At 46.1% G+C, this 21,364-nt stretch overlaps 1 protein-coding gene across 2 annotated transcripts in view; it reads left to right on the forward strand.

Annotated features, from left to right (window-relative positions):
- Positions 1-21,364, forward strand: part of OTOA (otoancorin) — a 59,876-nt gene that overhangs the window by 14,169 nt on the left and 24,343 nt on the right. The window contains exons 9-19 of one of the 2 annotated variants that reach the window (XM_059896302.1): positions 1,778-1,878; positions 3,746-3,885; positions 6,179-6,302; positions 8,408-8,623; positions 10,249-10,416; positions 11,168-11,308; positions 14,070-14,128; positions 14,304-14,421; positions 16,606-16,679; positions 18,771-18,906; positions 19,882-20,072. In XM_059896302.1, the coding sequence (XP_059752285.1) occupies positions 1,778-1,878; positions 3,746-3,885; positions 6,179-6,302; positions 8,408-8,623; positions 10,249-10,416; positions 11,168-11,308; positions 14,070-14,128; positions 14,304-14,421; positions 16,606-16,679; positions 18,771-18,906; positions 19,882-20,072 (1,468 nt within the window). Of the gene's footprint in view, positions 1-1,777; positions 1,879-3,745; positions 3,886-6,178; positions 6,303-8,407; positions 8,624-10,248; positions 10,417-11,167; positions 11,309-14,069; positions 14,129-14,303; positions 14,422-16,605; positions 16,680-18,770; positions 18,907-19,881; positions 20,073-21,364 lie in introns of those variants that run through there. The other variant, XM_059896301.1, reaches the window with a different exon arrangement.

Here is a 21,364-nt window from a genome sequence, read left to right on the forward strand (position 1 = left end):
TAATCAATGTCTTCCATGCGCAGCAGAATTCCCTCTGCCTGATGCAAAGTGGTGGCCTCCAGAAAACTGAATCTCACACTAAGTGACCCTGAGAAATTCACTCAACTCACCCTCCAGACTCTAGACGTCCCTTAAGTCCTTGTTGCCAGAATTTAGTTGGAGACAGACTCTCCTAAAATTCCTATGTGATATGCTTCATTATTAAACTAAGTGAATTGAAATGAATTCTATTTGGACTTTAAACTTTTTTTTTCATGAAGTTCCTTGAGGTAACTGGAAATACTTTGGGTGTCAAAACTCTCCCAAGTTTGGGGATCATTGGTCTGCAGAAATACAGTTCATGCTTAATAATTAATTAGAGGGACGTCCCTGGTGGCACAGTGGTTAAGAATCCGCCTGCCAGTGCAAGGGACGTGGGTTCGAGCCCCGGTCCGGGAAGATCCCCTGTACCGCGGAGCTATTGAGCCTGTGTGCCGCAACTACTGAGCCCACGAGCCACAACTACTGAAGCCCATGTGCCTAGAGCCTGTACTCTGCAACAAGAGAAGCCACCGCAATGAGAAGCCTGTGCACCGCAACAAAGAGTAGCCCCCCGCTCGCTGTAACTAGAGAAAGCCCGCCTGCGGCAACGAAGACCCAACACAGCCAAAAAAAAAAAAAAAAAAATTAATTAGAAATGAACAACTCAGCTTGGTTCTTGGTGAATTTAGTGGTTTCCCCCCAGAATTCTCTAGCCTTCCAGGGCCACACTTTCTTCTAATAACCAAGTCAAGTGTCCAGAGTCCCCATCGAGAGGATCACAGGTGTTTACCTGTGCTCACCACAACAGGTCTGATTCCTGGGCTGGGGGAGGGCACCCTCTTGTCCTGGTGACTTGGCCCAGGCATCAGCTGACTTCACTGTCTCCTCTGGGCATCAGCCATTGCCCACGGCTTGCTGCAACAGCTCTTGGTGACTGATTCACTGCACCCTATAGCGGCTCCTCTGCTTTTTTCATTTCCCCAAAATGCTACCAACGCAATGGTGTTCTGTGTAAATCTTTTACTGGAGGATTAGGGGCAATGGCAGCCAATTCTAGTTCACTGAAACTTGAAGTTGGATCCTGGCCACGATTGTTCTTAAAGCCCCACTGACTTTTGCTGATGGGGAATTTCAAATGCCTGAATGGAATGATTGAGTCCTCTGGGAATTCAGAGAAGGGAGAACACTGCTGCTGGCTGAGGAGATGAGAGAAGGCTTTAAGAAAGGAAACACTTGAGCTTGTTTTCTAAGGTAGGGTTTGGGTTTGGAAGCTGAAGCGTTAGGGGAAAGGCATTCTAGCTGATGAGAAGGGCCCAAGAGAGTAAAGATTTGGAGACCATTTGGGGTGCATATGAGGAAGGTTTGGCTCACGTACATGGTGATAATCAATAAGGAAGATAAGGATTGTTACTGGTAGTAATAAAAGAGTCAAATATATTTCAAGTTAGTAACTAACTAAAAATAAAACTGTGTTTTGTGGTCTTAAGTATTAAAAAAATAATCTGCATTTCTAACAAGTTCCCAGGTGATGCTGAGGCTGCTGGTTCAAGGGCCACTCTATTGAGTAACGAAGTGGTGGACTCTGTCATTGCCTGTGTGTAGTGTAGCATCTCCTAAGTAGGGGATCAAAAGATGGTTGTGGAATGAATTAATAAATGCAAAAAGGAGGTCCTGACATGAAAGATCTTTTGACTATCATATACCAGTGCACAGTCTTTTATTAATTTTTACTTATTTGTCCACTTATTTTTTGCAGATGACTCTGTTTCATGGGTCAGTGCAGAAAACTTATGGATTTTGGGCAGATATATGGTTCACCTATCCTTTGAAGAAATTATGAAAATTAGTCCTATAGAAGTAAGTTGGAAAAGTGCATTTACATGTTCCATCACTAATACTTCTGGGGTAAGGTGTATTCTAAACCTCTCACGTTCAGCCAGCCAGTCAAGGTGCCCTGGGAAATGAACACCCACCGCAGCTCAACATAACTTGAGCATCTAAAGAAAATTCCTGGAATAAGACCTCAAGCAGTCAGTCATTGGATTGTGTTCTAGTGTAGAAAAGCGAAGAAAAGAAAAAGAATTGTGGACAATTAAGCTAGCTCTGATGTGAAAAAACATGATCTATAAATGTTGGCTACGCACCAAAAATCATTTAAGGGTATTTTTGTACTCAAGAAAGGCCAAGGACAATAGCTGTAGAGTTTCCGGTCCTTGGAAGCACGAACGCAAATGGAAAGCGATGTGGATTAATAGCTACTTCTATTTATGGTTACTTCTATTGATAGCTACTTCAGCATGTGTGATGATTGGATTTTAACTCTAGAGTTTACAGTGGAGAAATACACATATTCGAGGTTACTTAACTCACCGGTCAGGTGTCTTTCTCCTTCTGATGTTGGCCCGATGACACTAAAATCCCTGGGGCAGCACGATTTTAGAATGCAGCCTCCAAAGAATGCTGCCCACAGGGAGGCATTCGTAAGCAGTTTGGGGCTTGCCACCAGCTTTTATCCTGTGTGCCCTGACTTTCTGCTGGCCAGTGAGAGAAGTGTTTGCATCAGATGACTGGCTTGTTCAAGGACCGACTGACCCAGCAATATCTGGTTATTGTGAAACCAGAGGCAGAACGAGGTTCCTCTTTTTACCTGGGAGGCTGGAAATATTTCAAATGTCTCTCAATTTTATAATTCCCAGTTATAAAATGGATTAAACTTCCATTTTACTCTCCAAAAGAAGTTGAGTGAATTTCAGGAAGTCGACAGAGGTTAAATTCTTAGGAAACTGGGCCCCTAGCGGGGAATTTCTGAGATCCAGATGCCATTTGCACCATTTCTTCATCTTCTAAAAATGTAGAGAAGGGAGGTGAAGCCACAGAGTGCCAACGCTAAGAGGGAATTTCATGTGGACGAAGAGTACAATTCTTGAGGGAGAGACAACTTTGTGAGACCTTTAAGCGCAGAGTAACCATGCGTTGAAATATAGGAGGCTTCAATGCGAAAAAGTGAACAAGAATAGAAAGAATCTGAATAGCATATTTAATAAAGTTGAATATATTATATATATTTGCATAATATAGGTGTGTTATATATTATGTAAACATACATTTACATATATATTATATACATATATTCAACTTTGTATCTTACAAAGAGAACACACACTCTTTTTTATCACCTGAGGGTCATTTATAAACTGACTCATCTATTAAACAAATTCCGATTCCCCAAAGCAAACAATTTATGGACCATATTCTCTGACCTCAATAAAGCAAATCTAGAAATAAATGTGCAAATATTAGCTTTAAAAAAATTCAACTGCTCAGATAGTAAAAACAAACAAACAAACAAACAAACAAAAAACTTTCCTAAATAACAGTTGGGTTGAAGAGGAAACTAAAGCAGCAGTGACAGACCATTAAGAAATCAATGACACTTATGGTTACCAAAGGGGAGAGGGGGTGGGAGGCATAAATTAGGAATTTGGGATTAGCAGATACAAGTTACTATATGTAAAATAGATAAACCACAAGGTCCTACTGTATAGCACAGGGAACTGTATTCAATGTCTTGTAATAAACTATTATAGGGAAAAAGAGAAATCAATGAAAATGAGAAACGGGCACCTCCAAGTGCCAAGAGTAGGGCACAGCACGGACCACCAGGGCGGGGCTACACGGGGCCCCTGCATCCCACCTCGCTGATCTTCCTGTCCTTGTCCCCCAGATTGGGCTGTTTATCAGCTATGACAACGCCACCAAGCAGCTGGACACGGTTTATGACATCACACCTGAACTGGCCCAGGCATTTCTGGAGAGAATCAGCGCCTCCAACTTTGATGTGAGGAATACCTCTACCATCCACAGGCAAGGGGCGTGGGCGTTGGGCCCTTGGAGCTGTTTCTCAAGATGCCATCTAAGCATCAGCTTCCTCTGAGCAGCAAAACACCCGGGGAGGAAAGGGAGGTGGCTGGTCCATGTCTTTGGATAGTTCCATGTCTTTGTGCATGTGAGGGTGTTGTTTCCCCAAAGAGACTCCTTTCAAGAGGTTGTGAAGTGGGGAAGAAAACAAATGCTTTTTAAGCATCTCCTATGTGCCAGTCATTTTATACAACCTTATCAAGTGCTAAGATTCCAGCTCTGGGCACGAAAATGGAACAGTTTAAATAGTACTCCATCCATTCCAAGGTAAATGTGTAATTTCCAAGAGGTTGGGTTGAGTATTGGAAATAGCTCATGGGTCCCCATATTTGTGAACCCCTTGTTATCCAGACTCTCAGGTGGGGAGCCCTGGGATGAGATCAGCTCTACAATTTAGTGATCGTAACATGATCCCCCAGAACCATTTCCAGCAGGGGAGGACCAGGAGCTGTACACCTGGTGACCCCAGAAAGGGTTTGAATGTTGGGGGCATGTGTGCAGTGGGGAGGGGTGACGGGCACTGTTCACCCATCTTCTGTCCATCTCCCAGGGCCTTACTGTCACAGTGCTTCCTCTGACATTACCACATGACCTTACGTTTTTCAAAGCACTTGCAGAGAATGTTCTCATATAAAACTCTTAACACCTTCTTGCCCTATCCTTAGTAATTTTCACCATTAGCATGGCTCCCATTTTTTTTTTTATAGTTACACCAAAAATAGCTTAGCGATTAAGAATATGGGACCTGGAACCAGAGTTCCTGGGTTTAATCCTGGCTCTGCCACTTACAAGTTGTGTGATCTTGGCCATGTTACTGCACCTCTCTGTGCCTCCATTTTCCCATCTGTAAAATGGGAGCTACTAAGCTGCCTACCTCATTAAGACCCTTGTAAAGATCAAGAACATCTGCACAATATGGGGATATATGTATACGTATAGCTGATTCACTTTGTTATACAGCAGAAACTAACGCACCATTGTAAAGCAATTTTACGCCAATAAAGATGTTAAAAAAAAAAAGAACATCTGCAAATAGTAAGTGGTCAAGAAATATTAGTTATCCTTAACATGGTTATTAATATTCAGTCTTCACTTCTTCTGAGTCTTCTTTTTTCATCAGACACACTTTCAGATCCTTTCCCTGGCCTGGTTGCTTTCCGGTGGACATGTCTGAGAGTGTCAGTGTCTGATCATGATCGACCAACTGGTCCAGCCATGCTAAGTTAAGTAGATTTCATACTAATGCTAAGAGCATCCACTAATGAAGTGCTTAGTATCCACCAGGAAGTATGCTAATTAGTTGGTATGCCTTTTCTCATTTAACTCTCACAGTATTCCTCATTCCTTCATTCATCGTATTTAAGGAAACCTCCCCATTAAAAGCTTAGAGAGGCAGGGCTACCCTGTACATAGTACAGCGTACGCACTGCACAACCATGTGCTGCAGCCTTTCAGAGAAGTTAAGCAACTTGCTACAGGTCAGATGTCTCGTAGAGCTGGGCTTCAAACTCCAGTTGACCTGAAGCTATGTTCTTAACCACTAGATGCAGTGCTCCCCGTTAGACCAGGATTCAAATCCCATCTCTGCTCCTACGTTGTTCTGCCTCTTGTGTGTTTTTTTTAAACGTTAAATTATTTTATTCAATAGATTTTTTTTCATTAAGAAGTTTATTTATTTATTAAAAAAAATTTTTTTAACATCTTTAGTGGAGTATAATTGCTTTACAGTGGTGTGTTAGTTTCTGCTTTATAACAAAGTGCCTCTTGTGTTTTTTCCCTTTTGAAGTCACCATCATCTGGTGGTGTTGGTTATAAAGCACCCTGGAAATAAACCTCTGCCTCAGAGAATCCCTCAGGGTGGACAAACCCCTTATCTCTGAGTGGAAAATTGGGTTTTTTCTGTGGCTAATTGAGCACATGCTTTCCTTGTGCCCCTTATTGCCTCAGGAGGAGAGATGGCAGAGTTGGATGGATCTAGATTGAAGGCCCGGCACCACTACTTGCCTTGGGCAAATCACTTGATCTCTCTGAGTCTCAGTTGACCCTTCTGTGAAATGGGGCTAATGAGAGCACCTACCCTGCAGGGTTGTGATGAGATAATCCAGGTAAAGGGCTCAGCACAGTATCTGGTACGCAGCAGCTGCTATGATCGTGACCTCTTGGTTCTAACTGGGGTGGGGCTGCGGCTGTGGCCCCCAGCTCTGCGCCCTCCACCAGCATCCCTTATCTTCTCACACAGGCTGGGGCTGCTGGTTTGTTTCTACGATGACCTGGAGCTGCTGGATGCCGCTGTGGCCCAAGTCATCCTTCACCAGATGATCAAGTGCAGCCACCTGAGGGGCTTCCAGGCTGGTGTTCAGAAGGTGCAGAAGGGCTACAGGGCCCTGGAGACTCAGCATCAGTTTCACCAGCCAGAGAAATGGGAAGAACAGTCTTGCCTGGCTTTGAGAGAAAACACGTAGTGTTTATCAAGATCTAGGTCCAGCCTCGCAGGTGGTATCTCAAACACTGGGATGAGCTTAAAATGGGAAGAAACAACAAAAAACGGTAGGAAAAGCTTGAATAGATCAAAATTCAATCAGAGCAGCCACTTCAAACTTAAATGTGCATAAGGTTGCTTGGGGATCTTAAACGCAGATTTAAGGTCTGGGTGGGGCCTGAGGCTCTGCATTTCTAACAAGCTTCCAGGCGATGCTGAAGCTGCTGGGCTGGTGACCATGAGCGGCATAGCGAGGAGATACAGCAGTGGTTCTCCAACCTGGTTCTATGTTAGTGACACGCCCCTCCACCAGGCTGTATCCCCCAGAGATTCTCGTGTCATTGGTCTGGGCTGTGGCCTCAGGTGATTCCAGTGCAGCCAAGGTGGAGAGCACTGGAATGGAATGTATTTACTGAGCTCCTAGACCAAGGTTTTGGACCAATAGGCACATGGGGACTGTCTCATTTCCCTCCTCACTCCATCTCTCTTTCCTTTCTTCCCTTAAAGTCTTAATTCTGCCCGGCTTCTCTCACTTCTTTTTGTCTTTCTCATTGTTTTAATTGAAAAGATGACATGAGAGCAGTATTCAAGAAAATTTGATAACATCGTCAATAATTCCATAGCAGTTTCTCACACATCACAAAGCCCTCAGTCGCACTTGGAATTTTACATAGTAGGCATTGTCTTGGTCAGTGCATATTTTTGTTTTCCAGGAAAAGCATCCTTCCCAAGCAAGCTTGAGCAAAAATAAGAAAATAAATGTATTTTAAGGTCACAGGGGTAGCTGTGACCAAGAAGAAAGTCAGATACAATGAGATATGAGAGACCCCTTTGGATCATCTAGGTCAGTTGTTCTCAAGCCTGAGGATGCATCAGAATCACCTGGAGGGCTTGTTAAAAACAGCTTGAAAACATACCCACATCCAGAGCCTCTGATTCAGGAGGTCTGGGGTGGAGCCTGAGAACCTGCATGTCTAACAGCTTTCCAAGTGATGCTAATACTACTGGTCAAGGACCACACTTTGAGAACCACTGCTTTAGGCCTTTTGCAGATGTGGGAGCTGAGCTTTAGGGAAGGGGAGCTGCTGAATTTGGAGAAAGCCAGGAACTGTGACAGCTGTTTCTCTCACTTTACTCTGCTGCCCCCAAGTGGCCATCTAGAACACTTGCGTACATTCGTCTGACATGAATGTATGGTTCATGCAAGTTCAGGTGTTAAAACGTGAACCGTTCTCATTTTTTTGTACAGAGGTCACGTTGCAATAGATGAGTTTATCACCTTCTGTACTGGAAGCAGTTGGGAAACACACTTGACTATAACTAGACAGGCATGTTACAAAAAATAATGAAGGGGATCACAGAAATATGAAAACCTGTAACACATGATATTAAATGAAAAATATAGAGCAGAAAATTGCACTTGTGTTCATGTTACAACTATGTAAAGACTACATGCCACAGTTTATTTATAAAGGCATAAGAAGTTTTGGAAACATATACACCCAATTGCTAATCATAGTAATTTTTTTTGAGGTAAGATTTTCAGGAGACTTTCACTTTCTTGTTACTGTTGAGAATTATTTTTACATAGATTATATATTATTATGAACCTCCCCCCCCAGCTATTTCATGAAAGAAAAGCAGCCATATAGACAAGATATAGAGTTCAAGGTCATAAAAATAAAATAGTTGCTACGGGAGTGCGGCTGAGTTACGGGTGAAGTGAACAAAATTTCCTTCTGCCATGCTTTAAGGTTGATTTAATAACAAATTAATATTTAAATGAAACATAAAGTGAATTTGTAGCATACGAAAGTCAAGGCCAGAGGAGGTGGCGTTCTCAGTGGGGCGACTCACGGTCTGGGCTTAGCAGGAGTCCCTCTCCTTTTGACAGGGCATGGTGGGTCGAGGGTGCATCCCAGGGTGTAGTCAGAAGGAACCACCATCTTGCTTGCTATCGACCCTCATCCCAGCTTGCTCCCCTTCTAGCTCAAAGCCGACCTCCTGGAAATTGCCACAGAGAACCAGACCCTCAACGAGACCCTGGGCTCTTTGTCGGATGCAGTCGTGGGCTTGACCCACAGTCAGCTGGAATCCCTCTGCCCTGAGGCTGTGCACGGTGCCATCTCGACCCTCAACCAGGTCTCAGGCTGGGCCAAGAGCCAGGTCGTCATCTTGTCTGCCAAATACCTGGCCCATGAGAAGGTCAGTTGGAGCTTGAACTCTATTTTAATGCCCTGAGACCCAAGGGCCAGTTATACACACACAACAGGGGCAGCCAATCAGTAAGAAGATGGTGCCAAGGGGGACTACCTGGGTTCGAATCCTTGGCCTGCCACTTATTAGCTGTGTGACATTGGAGAATTGGCTTAACTTCTCTTGGCCTCAGTGTCCCAGTTTGTAAGACGGGGATACAATAGCACCTGTTCCATAGGATTATGTGAGTCAGCGCACAGGAAGAGATTAGAAAAACACGTGACCTAGAGTATGCGCTCAATGAGTGTTAGCTATCTCTGAGTTGATCATTTAAGCTTCCCAACAACCGTCTGAGGTCAGTAGTGTTATAACCTCCATTTTCCAGGTCATTCATACGAGGCACAGAGTGTAAAAGGGAATTGCCAAGGCCACATGAAAGGGACAGAGCTGGGACTGAACCCAGGGCATCTGGCTTCAGAGCCTGCTTGCTTCACTCCCATGCTAACTACTTCCATCATGGCGCCATGACCAATGCCCACCCATTCTTACTTTCTAACTCAAGACCAAGGATAGACCATTCATCTTGTCCCTTCAGGACTTCTGGTGACTTTCGTTTGAAGGCTTTGCAGACCTTCTGTTTTGACTGGGGCCACATGGGTCCACTCTGTGAATTTGATTTTAGGGAGCTGAGGGAGACTGTCTTGTTCCTCACAGCCCTGGACCAAGAGGCTTGTCTCATTTCTGTGTCCAGCTCCTCCTACAGAGGGGTGAGGTGACTTTTGCTAAGAAGCCAAGAGCTCAAAAGGTCTTGCCTTCCTTGGGGACAGTAAGAGACTGTCCATTCTACAGGGAATAACTACAGGAAACCACTCAACGGTTTTTTGCAGAACCAAGGAATGTCTCTGATTATATTACATCTAGCGTCTTCACTCCAAAGGAGAGGGGGAAAAACCAAGCGTGATTCCTGTTAGAGTGGCCAGCTATAGTTGTATTTGTCATAAAATATCAGACTCATGTCCTGAAACACTTCTTCACTTCAACTCAAAGCTTCCACGTGAAGGTAGATGAGCGTGGGGCTTTGCCATGTCAGATGCCTGCCGGTGACATACTGAGGCTAATACTGAGGCCAGTGGGCTTTCTCAAGATCCCATGAGAGGGGGTGGGCTGGGTAAACTGAGAGTCCCACGACCTACCTGAAGGTTCTTGCCCATTGTTGCCAACGTGGGCCCAGTATCGCCTGATGTTCAGATTTTTTTTTTTTTATAAAGCAGAAACTCTAATATGGATTTTTATAAGATTCCTCCAATATTTAAATCTTGTCAGCTAGTTCAGATTACACACAGAAAAGCCCATTGCCTGGTCAGCTGTGGCACATGGATGGCACATTGCTAGTTGTGCTGTGGCCTCAGGTGGCATAGTAATTCCCCCAGCGGTACAGTTACTGGTGTCTTGTGTTTTGATACTTAACTCTCTTCCCTGACGGAAGGAAGGAGGATCTGGGAGGGCAGCTTGTGTCTTGGTCACGGTGGTGCCCCAGCACCCATCCGGATACCTGGCCTACAGTAGGGCCTAGTAAACGTCCGAGGGGTGGAGGCCTGGAGGTGGGCCTCATCCTCACTGGCCGGTGCCCCCAGGTGCTGTCCTTCTACAACGTCAGCCAGATGGGCGTGCTCCTGGCTGGGGTGGGCACCCAGGCCTTCCACGCCATGGACCGCAGGGACCTCGTGCAGCTCCTGAGAAGCGCCGTCTCCCTCCACGTGTCCGACTTGTCACCTGCCCAGCAGCACGGTGTCTTGAGCAAGGTGAGAGGGAAATGTCTGGTCCGCAGCCCTGGGGCTCACAGAGCGTGTGGTTTTGGGGCTTTGTGAGTGGGCTGTGTCTTTAGGTGGGGTTGTTCTGAACCTGGAGAATGCCTTCTCCTGATGCCCACCTTCTCTCCTTTCCAGAAGGAGCCTCTGGGGGTTGTGCCTTATTCTCTCCAGACCCTGGTGCTCTCCCCAGCCAGTCGAATCTGGAAGACTTTTCTTCAGTTAGATTTCTTGCTGTAATAATGTTTTAGGAGTTTGGTTTTCAAATGTGAAAATGAATCCTGAATCCCCCTAGTGCTTCTGAACGCCCCTCCTTTCATGCTCTGAAGCCACGTCCATTTTCCTCTTTCTCACATGCAGTGGGTCTTTTGGGCATCCTATTCTATCAGACCTGCCAGGTCCAATTCTACAATCTGTTAAGAAACCAACCCAAAGGGTTCAGCCTAATTTTAACCAACACCTTGCAGATAGCTGTCACGCCTATGGTTAAATTAAAGAGTGTGGGTTTTGGAATAAGACAGATTTGGGCTTAAATCTCATGTATCGACTTTTCAGCCTTACTCGTTAAGCCTCGGTTTTCTTACCTGTAAAATGGGGATAAGGATCGTCTCCACCTCATTGGGTTGCTGAGCAGACCTGATGGATTTTATTGCCAGTGAAGCACTAGACAGAGTGCCTGGCCCTCACCCAACGCTCCATGTACCTTCTACAAGGTCGTTATTATGTTTCTTCTCACTTTTGACAGGTGATGGAAGCAGGAGATACCGCCTCGGGCATTGTGGAAATACAAGGGGCTTTCTTTAAGGAAGTGTCTCTCTTTGATTTATGGAGGGAACCTGGATTCAACCCCACAGTCCTGAAAGAGAAGGAGCTCCGGCGGAGTCAGGTACGACTGTGACTCCCAGAGGTGGTGCCTGGGTTTCTGACGGTCTTGTGGGAAGGGTCTGTTCTAAGGTTAAGTTGGTAAAAGAAACTTATTTCTTGTGATTAAACTCAGGAGATAGAATAGCGTAGTGTTAAGTTAGACGAGACCCGAGTGTGAATTCCGAGGCTGCTGTTTATTAACTTTGGGGTCACTGCTTCTCCTCCCACGGCCTCAGTTTGCTCATGTGCAAAACGGGGATCATTTCTCATGAGAATCATGCTGGGCAGTGCACTGTACATAAGAGCAGTTATTACTGGGGCCTCCTGGAGGGGGTTGTGCTGTGGAGGCCGACTTGTGGCCTCGGAACTTCCCCTGACTTGCTTTTCATTCCCTCACTCGTCAGTGTTTGTGGAGCCCCTGACCCCCAGGTGCCAGGCGCTGTGCGTGGTGCTGGGGACACAGAAGCGAACAAAACAAAGGGAAATCCCTGCCCTCAGGGGGCTTCCATCCTAGCGAGGGAGACAGTGCAGAAGGTCAGCAATTAAACGTGTGCCCTGTTAGGTGGTAGATGATGCTGATGAGTGCTAAGGAGGAAGTAAACCAGGGGGAGGGCCAGGCCTTTTAGGGGGTGGGGAGTGAGCTGTTTAGACAGGTGACCTCGCTGAGCTCAGAGGGGTTGTGGAGTGGCCGCTGTGAGGATCGCCTTCTACCCAGGGCAAGAAAGGGAGCTGAGGGGCGTCTGAGAAGGGACAGGATCTGACTTTGGTTTTCGAAGAATCACTCTGGCTGCTGCTTGGGGACTGAGTTGAGGAGAGCAGGGAGGAAACAAAGAGACCAGTTAAGAGGCTACTGTGTACAGTGGCCTGGACCAGGTGGTAGCAATGCAGGTGGTGACCAATGGTCAGATTCTGGATACATTTTGAAAGTTAACAGTGACAGAATTGGCTGTCAGATTGGATGCGGGTGTGACAGAGGGGAGGCATCAGGCCTTATGTGCCCATGATCTGTTGCTGGTTACCCACCAGCTCCAGGTTCAGTGGGGTAGCAATTATTTTATTATTTACCCCCATGGTTCCCAAGGCTCTTGCTTAGGGTCGTTCACAAAGTTGGATTCAGCTGGTGGCTGGGCCTGGCGTCTCATTCATGTGTCTGACATCTGGGCTGGGGAGACTCAAACAGCTGGGGGTGTCTCTGTCTGTTTGGGTGTCGTCTCTCCATGTAGTGGGTTGAACGGTACCCCCCAAAAGTTATGTCCACCCAAAACCTGTGGGTGGGAATGTGACCTTATTTGGAGAAAAGGGTCTTTGAAGATTTAATTAAGGTCTCAAGATGAGATCCTCCTTGATTATCTGAATGGGCCCTAAATCCAATGATAAGTGTCCTTATAAGAGCGGAAAACGCAGACAGCGGAAGAGAAGACAGACTTGAAACACACAGAGGAGAAGGGCACGTGAAGACGGAGTCAGAGACTGGAGGTGTGCAACCACAAGCCAAGCAGAAGCCAGCAGAAGCTGGAAGAGGTGGGGGAAGATTCTCCCCAAGAGCCTTCAGAAGAAACCTAGTCTGCCAACACCTTGATTTTGGACCTCTGGCCTCCAGAGAATAAATTTCTATTGTTTTAGGCCACCAGGTTTGTGGTAATTTGTTACGGCCTTTCTAGGTGTCGAATACTGTCCAGAACGGTGGCTTTGGGCAGCTGGCTTTATAGGGGTGGTTCAGGGCTCCCAAGGTGTGTGTCCCGAGAGAGAGCTGTGAGAAGCTGTCATCTTTGGCGACCTTGGAAGTCAAATAGCATCACTTCTGCTGCTCTCTGTCTGTTGAGGCTGTCGCAAAGCCCCCCACCATGCCACCCACCTCCAGCTACAAGCAGACTCCATCTCTTGATGGGGGAGTTGTTCTGGAAGCTTCTAGAAGAGCATATTAGGCAGAAAATATGTGATCACTTTGGAAAATATGTCCTGCCACGTATGCTTTCAAGATATTTTTGTCTCAGCAACTGAGTTGATGGAGGTGCCATTTCCTGAGATGGCGGAGATGATGGGGGGACCCTGGAACTTGATCCTGTGCCTGAGGAAATCTCTGGGGCCACACACAGAGTGCCTGGAACTTACCTCCCCTGCTGCTCCTTTCTCCTGGGCTCAGCTGTCATGTCACCGATGCCTCCGCCTAATGCCAGCTCATAATTTATTCTGTTTAGGGAATTATGTTCAAAGATTCAGAGTCTATAAAACAGATGAATGTCGTATTTGATCGTATATGCACGTTAGGTGTTCTGTAAAATTACGTTCCTTGAAACAAATGACCCCCCTGCCTACTAGGCCTTGCTCTCCTGGGGCCCACCTGGGAGGGCTTGAGGGGAGCACTGTTGTGAGCAGGACTTACTTTACTGATGGAACTTGAAAGCCCATCCTGGTCTATTCATCCGTCCATTTTGTTTCCTGGGATGCCGTGTGTTCAGAAACAGCAGGTGGGCATGAAAATAGGGGCTCTAGGGGGTCCTCAACTGGGCAGCGGCTTCTTAGAGGACATGAAGTAAACTTCCAGGCTTGCTGCCCTGGCTTTGCTCCTCATTCACCTTCTGGAGCACCGGATCACCTAGGGTGTGAGAGCGTGGACTCTGCAATTACCTGACACCAGCTCAAGTCCCAGCTCTGCCGCTTAGCAATTGTGTGGTTCTGGGTAAGTAACAAAGCCTCCATTTTCCCATCTGTAAAATGGGAGCATAGGACTCGTCACAGTAGGTGAGTGCTCCATCCCTGTGGCAATCATTCTCTTCCCTCAGGCCTTGTTCCTATTTGAGCTTCTGTCAAAGACAACCAGGAGGCCCGAGGAGCTCTTGAGGTAAGCCTGGGGCTGACCAGCCCTCTGGAGTCTCCCTCCCGAGGAGCCTATTTCCCAGGAGGGAGAGTTGGACAGTCCTGCCTGCAGCTGGTGTCAGATCAGATCTGCCTTTGCTTGCTCCTTCTTTCCTCTTCCCTACTCCCCTTTTCTCCTGGGTCCCTGTTTTGTTTTGTAGCGCAGGGCAGCTGGTCAAAGGTGTGATGTGCTCCCACATTGAGGCCATGAGCGTGGACTCCTTTCTGGCTCATTTCCAGTATTTTGAGAACAACTTCTCTCTGCTTTCACCGTATCAGGTACCCTCGAAGCACTTCCTTGTTTCTAATTCTCTCTCCCTACCCGGTTGCTGGGTGGATTAACTGTGGTGTCTTAAGATACTTGTGCCAGGATTGTACTGATGCAAGTGATGATATGGGGCCAAATACTGAGTCAGGTTTTCTCCAATTTCTTTTTTAAAAGCTCCACATACCTATGTCTCTACAGCCAGAGTTTCAGCAGATTAGCTCTTCTATACCCAGATTTGAACCCCAAAATTCAGCTGGAAGGGATACCGTTTTGCATGTTCACAATTATGCTTTCCTGGGCCTGCAGGTCATACCCTCATCTAACTTTCATACCCTTTCCAGAGGTAGCCTAGAATGGAAATAGTCCTCTAGGAGAATTTAATTTTTCATTTAAAACTTCATTTTCCAAATAGTTAAGGAGACTCTTTAACCCTTTGGGGAGACCAGAGGCAGTGACTGACTTTCACTGTATCTAAGTAAGTAAAAGCGGGCCTTGGGGGGCAGCTTTTGGACTTGGAGTGCAAACGGTCGGCTGTACAGAGTCTGAGAGGGTGAGCAGGTGGCCTGGTGCATTTCAGATGTGAATGAAAAGTTTCCAAACAATGACTTTTCTTCCCGAGAGCCAGGAAGGGAAAAGCCGGGTGTATAATCCTTTGAGATCCTTAGAGGAACATGCAGATTTTTAATGAAGCCTGTCATTTCCCTCAGATTGTTCGTTCTGTCAGTGGTTATCAAACTCGAGCTTGCACCAGCATTGTCTGGAAGGCTTGTCCACTGGGTATAACGTTTCAGTTTTGGCGGATGAATAAGTTGTGGAGATGTGCTGTACAACACAACACCTGCAGTTAACAATATGGTATCTGCATTTCACAATTCACTAAGAGGGTTGCTCTCAAGTTATGTGCTCTGTCCACAAAAACCAAAACAAAGGGACAGGAGGACACTTTGGGAGCTGTTGGCCATGCCTGTTACCTTGATTGATGTTTGCATATGCCCAGCTCATCAAAGTGTATGCATTAAATATGTGCAGTTCTTTGTATATTGATTATACCTCAATAAAACTGTTAAAAAACCAGAGATTGCAGAGCCCCACTTGCAGAGTTTCCCTGGGGTTTCTGGGGTGAAGCCTGATACTTTTCATTTCTAATGGTTCCCTGGTGAGAACCACTGAACTATATTAAAAGCCTTGCCCAGGTAGGGTGGGAAGCAGGTTATTTCTGAAACCTGGACCTTGGCATGGCTGTCTCCTTCCACTCATCAAACTGATGCAATGGATGGAGTTCAGGCCAGCTTTGAGGAAGACCTACATGTTCAAACAGGAAGAGTTGTCCCAATAAAGCTCCTTACCTGATTTTGCCCAGTTCTCAGAACCTTCAAATACCAGTTAATCAGAAAATTTGCCTTTATTGTTTATCTTTTTGCTGAAAGCACATTATTATAAAACAAAACAATAGAGAGAAAGTAAAGTTTCTCCTAGAGCATGGTTTTCAGCAGGGGAGCATTTGGCCATATCTGGAGACACCTTTGGTTGTCACCCCTGGGGGAGATGGTACTGGCACCTAGCAGGTAGAGGCCAGGGATGCTACTTAACATCCCATAATGCAGAGGACTGCTCCTGCAACGCAGTTATCCTGTCCAAAATGTCAGTAGTGCTGAGGCTGAGAATCCCTGCTCCAGAAGTAACTACAGAGAAAGTTTGCTATTGACTTGGAGAATTTTTGGTATATATAGAACATATCTACATGTAATTTAAGAAACACAAATGAGCTCATACCATACACAATGTTCTGTTTAAATGTATATAACGTGCGTGTGCACACACACACACACGCCCACACATAAATCTACCGTATGGAAACAAAGTAGTTGCATAGTATTCCATTGTATGGCTATACCATAATTTCCTTAACCAGTCCCCTACTGATGTATATTAAGGTTACATCTCACTTGCTTGCAGTTATAAATAAAACTGTGGTGAGCATTCTCAGACTTAAATTTTTGTGCGCATCTTGTTATTGCCTCAGTTTCCTCATCCATAAATTGGGTGCAGTAGTGTTACCTACACTGTAGGGTGTTCTGTTTAATAAGTGAACGTATGTAAAGCACTTAGAACAGTGCCTGACACACCGAAAGCACAATCTGTGTTTGCCCTTGTTATTATTGGACTAAATTCCTGGAACTGCTTTAATCTTTTAGATTAATTGTTTGGCGTGGAAATACTGGGAAGTTTCCAGGTCCTCTATGCCACCCTTCCTCTTGGCTACACTCCCGTAAGTGAACATCAGTCTCCCTTTCTGGCTCAGCAATAAGATTGGCAGGTGTCACCAAAGCCAAAGTGATTCTCTCTCCCTGGGTGTTGGTGAGGAAACAGGGGCAAGTGGACAGTGCCTTCGACAGTTAAGTCCTTGAGAATCAGTATTTAAATTCTGAGCCTTATGTTGATATTTTAGACAGATTGTCTTGCTTTTTCTTGTTATTTAAAAACCAAAGCCAAAGCAACCCGAGCCTGAATGAGTGAGTGCCAGTGAAGCAGGTCACATCTGGGCTGGCCTCACAGCTGTGTCCAGGCTCCAGGGGAATCAGGGCTGATGGGAGCAGTGGGGATTTCTCCTGGTATGTGTGGGTGTTCAGGCGTGGGGGGCAGCCCTGCTTTTTAAATATGGTCTGGACACTGTTTCTCTCTTTTTCTCTTTATTTCCCTCTCCCTTCTCTTGCTGCCATTGTCTTCATTGAATTAAAAATATTTATTGAGTGCTTACTACGTACTAAGCTCTCAGAGATAAGTAAATTTTCCCCTTATGAGAGCTTACAATCTCATGGAGGAAAAACAGACAAGCATGAAGCCAATTGTAATATCAAGTTGATATTTGGTTGAAAGTGACAGAACCTTGACTCAAACTGGTTTAGGCAATAAAAGGTAATTTTGGATTCAGGAAAGTCCAGGGATGGACTTCAGGCATGGCTGGATCCAGGGGCTCAAATGAGAAGGGCAGAAAGGTCAGGGAGGGCTTGTGTGACGCCTTGGGGTGTTTTACTTGTATTCTGGGAGAGATCATCACCACTGTCCAGATAGAGGATGGAGTGCAGGGGGCCTGGCTGGAAGGAGAGAGACAGTGGAAGCTTATTTCTGTAAACTTGACCTTGGCATGGCTGTCTTCTCCCACACATTCATGTCTCAACTCAAATAGTACTGCCTTCAAAGGGGCTCTCCTGGCTGTTCCCATATCATTCTCCGTTACAGAGCCATTTGATTTTCTTCCTTACATTCATCACTAGCTGAAATGATCTGTTTTATTAACTGGTTTCTGTGTTTCTTCCCCTTACAGCATCCCAAGGGTAGAGACCTTCCCCTCATGTCTTGTTCATGGTGGTAGCTGGTGCCCAGCACAGTGGTTGGCATGCAGCAGATGCTCTGTATATATCTGCCGAATGAATGAATGAAGAAATAAATAAGATGGTGATACTAGGACTAGAGAGGCGAGAACAGATTTGAGTAATATTAAGATGCTAGCAAGGACAGATTTGGGGATAAAGAGACAAAGGAGTCTGGGATGGCAGAGAGGAGGCAGAACATGTTTGGGGGAGGAGGTTGAATTTGCCTTGGGAACAGTCAGGTGGCCATGATGCCACATGGGTCCAGAGCAGTCTTTCTCAACTTTTATTTCATTATTGCCTCCCAAAGGAGAAAAACTTAATCTCTCCCTAATGAGAGAAATTACAAGGAGTAAGATTTTGTTGAGTAGGGTTGAGCTTTGGCGGATCACAAATCATTGTAATAACTAAGATTCCCTGCCCCCATCCCTCCCTCTCCCTGAACCAGTTTCTCCCCACGGGGGTGATATCGCTCCTGTTGAGAATATACGGTCAAGAGCTTGGAGGAGAGTTCTGGACTGGGGTTGACAGAACTGGCAGTCATTTCGCTTACTTTCTCCACTCTCTCCTTCTCGTCTTTTCCCCTCCACTTTCTGTTTTATTCTCTCTTCTCTTTGTCTCCTTCTTCTTCTACTTTTTCATTTCCTTTCTCCTCATCTCCCCTCAACCAGTCCACCAGCCAGCCTCTGTCTATGGAGATCCTATTCTCTGATCAGTGCTGCTGGGTCATGGAAGAAGAGCATGATGGGAAGCTTGTTTCCCACCTGTAGGAGAAGAGCATTATGCGAAGCTTGTTTCCCACCCACAAATTAGGAAAATGATGGGTGGGAGGCTTGCTACCTGCCCAAAGGAGACAGAACATCTCTGGGGAGAACCAGCATTTAAGGAACACCCCTGTGATAAGCTCTTGGGCATACAGACCCTGATTTCAGGGGCAAATACAGAGCAGCCACTGTTTTCCTTCCCTCATTCTCTCCATCTCTCTCCAGGGCTCGCTACCTGGCTTCTGTCCCAGCCTCCCAGTGTGTGCCCTTTCTGATCAGCCTGGGGAAGAGTCAGCTGGACTCCTTGGTTTTAGATTCCCACAAAAAGAATTCAGTCCTCAAGAAAGTACAGCAGTGCCTGGTAAGGAAACTCTTCCTGGGTGACACTTTCACTGGTGTCCCTTCCCCTCCAGGTATCTGTGGCCATCCTGGGGAGCCCTCAGGGGATCTGGCTGGGCTCTCAAGTCTGACGTGATGGCCAGAAGTCCGACTTGTGGGTCTTAAAGCTGGCTCTGAAACCACTGGGTGGAACCCTCTTGGCTACTGGTTCTGGGGACTGCCATTCTGGGGCCTGAATGTTGGGAGGCCGCTCTGGAGTACTGGAAGGAGCACAGTACACAGAGTCTGGGTTCCAGACTCACCTCTGCCAGCGCTTGGTTATGTGGCTTTGGACAGGTCACTTCCCCTTCCCGAGCCTCAGTCTCCTCATCTGTAAGATGGGTGCAATAGCACTCTATTCATGGAGTATTGAGGGCATGAAACAGGTAATATATTGTTTAATGCAAAGGCCCAAAGGGCAGAGGTGACAGCTTCTTTATCTTGAAAAAGTGGATGATATTAGTACTTACCTCTTAAGGTTACTTTGAAGATGAATGGATTAAGGCATGGAAACACTCAGAACAGTGCCTGGCACATAGTAAGCACTCGTTAAATGTTAGCTATTTTTGTCATTTTGAGAAAGAGCTCTGGAGGCTTTCAAGGGCCGTACGAACTTTGAAGTGCTGTTTTGATTATTGCAGTACTATCATTATAGTGGTTACTGAACCCTGAGGTATCCTCAGAGCAATCACAGTGACGCCGACCACAGCCTCACTGAGTGAATGCTCACGATGTACAAGTCTTCCACCCACACCCGCAGCCCGTAGGGTCCCCTAGACTTCTGAGGTCGGCACCCCCTGGGGTAAAATTAGGCCCCGTGCCTTCTCTCCAAGTCCATGGCAGGGTAGGCGATTCAGATCCTGGAACCTTTACGAGGTTTGGGGTCAGGAAGTGTTTTACGGGATCACGATCTTGAGCCCCACTGGACCTTTCCACCAGCTCCGCTTGTTGGTTTCAGAATGACTCCGTTGCTGATGAGTACACCGTGGACATCCTGGGAAACTTGCTGTGTCACTTGCCAGCGGCCGTCATCCACCGTGGGGTGTCCCCCAGGGCCTGGGCCACTGCCCTGCACAGCCTCAGAGACTGCCTGGACCTCAGCCCCCAGCAGAAGGTGGCCGTGAGGCTCAGGCTCTTGGAACAGCACGGGTGAGGAGGGCCCGGGCTCGGCTCCAGGGCTGGGGTAGGGGTGCTGGCGAAGGGGCACCCAGCCCTGGCTCTCCTGCCTCCGAGCAGAGGCTCTAACTTAGGACGAGGTTAGACACTTAGATTTATTCTGGAAACATGACCTTTTTTCTTTTGGCCTCAGATTCCCTGTAAAGTGAGAATGATAGCTGTTCTACAGGCCTCATGTCGTTGTCACCAATACATCTTGGCTTGTGGAAAGGGAAAGAGTTTCAGAAAGATGGCACTTTACAAATGCATGGAGGTGTTATTATTATTTTTGTTGTGAAACAACACCACCAATAATAATAATGCAAATAATAGAGGCACTGTCAGCTCTGGGTGAGTGAGAACTCCCTGGGGGAAAACAGAGCTGTTCTTTTCCATGCAGAGTTTTCTGAAGTTAGGTCAGATATTTGAGTAGGGTCTAGATATCGGTCAACGGTTAGACAACAAATGTTTTTGGAGTAATTACTGTGTCCCAGACACTTACTATTATATAGAGTTTAAGAGCTGGGACTTCGGAGCTTGACTCCTTGGGTTAAATTTTTCTACCGTCTACTGTCTGTGTGATCTGGGAAAAGATACTCAGTCTTTTGCACTTTATTTTTGCATCTCTTGGATGGGAACAGTGAGAGTCCCCATAGGGCTGTTGTGATGATTAGCTGAGTTAATGCATTAAGTGTTAAAGCACTTACAACAGTGCCTGGCATGTAGTACTGAGTATGTGACAACTGCATTATGACTAGGAATGAAGATACAGTGGTTATTATTAAGTGTGGCTCCTGCCCTCATGGAACTTACAGTCTATTGGGATAATATCGTTAATCAAAGAGTTAAGGGGAGGCTTTTTGGCCAGGGGTGGTTTGCCTTGGTCCTAGGAGAAGGGTTATCATTGCTAATTGGGCAGACCTCCTTTAGAGATATCCTAGTGTGAGGCACTTCCCTGTAGACATTTGAGGTCGCCATAAGAACAACACTGGATCCTGGGTCAGTGCTGTTATTATTCTGCCAGGCTCGAGAGGAAATTTCATCTTGCTATAGGAGGAGACCATTATGGTAATTTAAAAGGAGCAAATATATCATTACTGTTCTGTTGAGAAAAGGGAGAAGGAAACACTCTGATGCAAATGACAGAAATTCAGTAGCTCAATTCACACTAAAACATGGGAGTTGATTGAGTTTAGAAATGGATGGGACTTCAGGCATGGCTGGATCCAGGGGCTCAAATGATGTCATCAGGAATATGTTCCTCCCATCTCTCAGCTCTGTATTCT

Source organism: Balaenoptera ricei, chromosome 15, assembly GCF_028023285.1.
Source record: "Balaenoptera ricei isolate mBalRic1 chromosome 15, mBalRic1.hap2, whole genome shotgun sequence".
NCBI classification, from domain to species: Eukaryota; Metazoa; Chordata; class Mammalia; order Artiodactyla; family Balaenopteridae; genus Balaenoptera; species Balaenoptera ricei.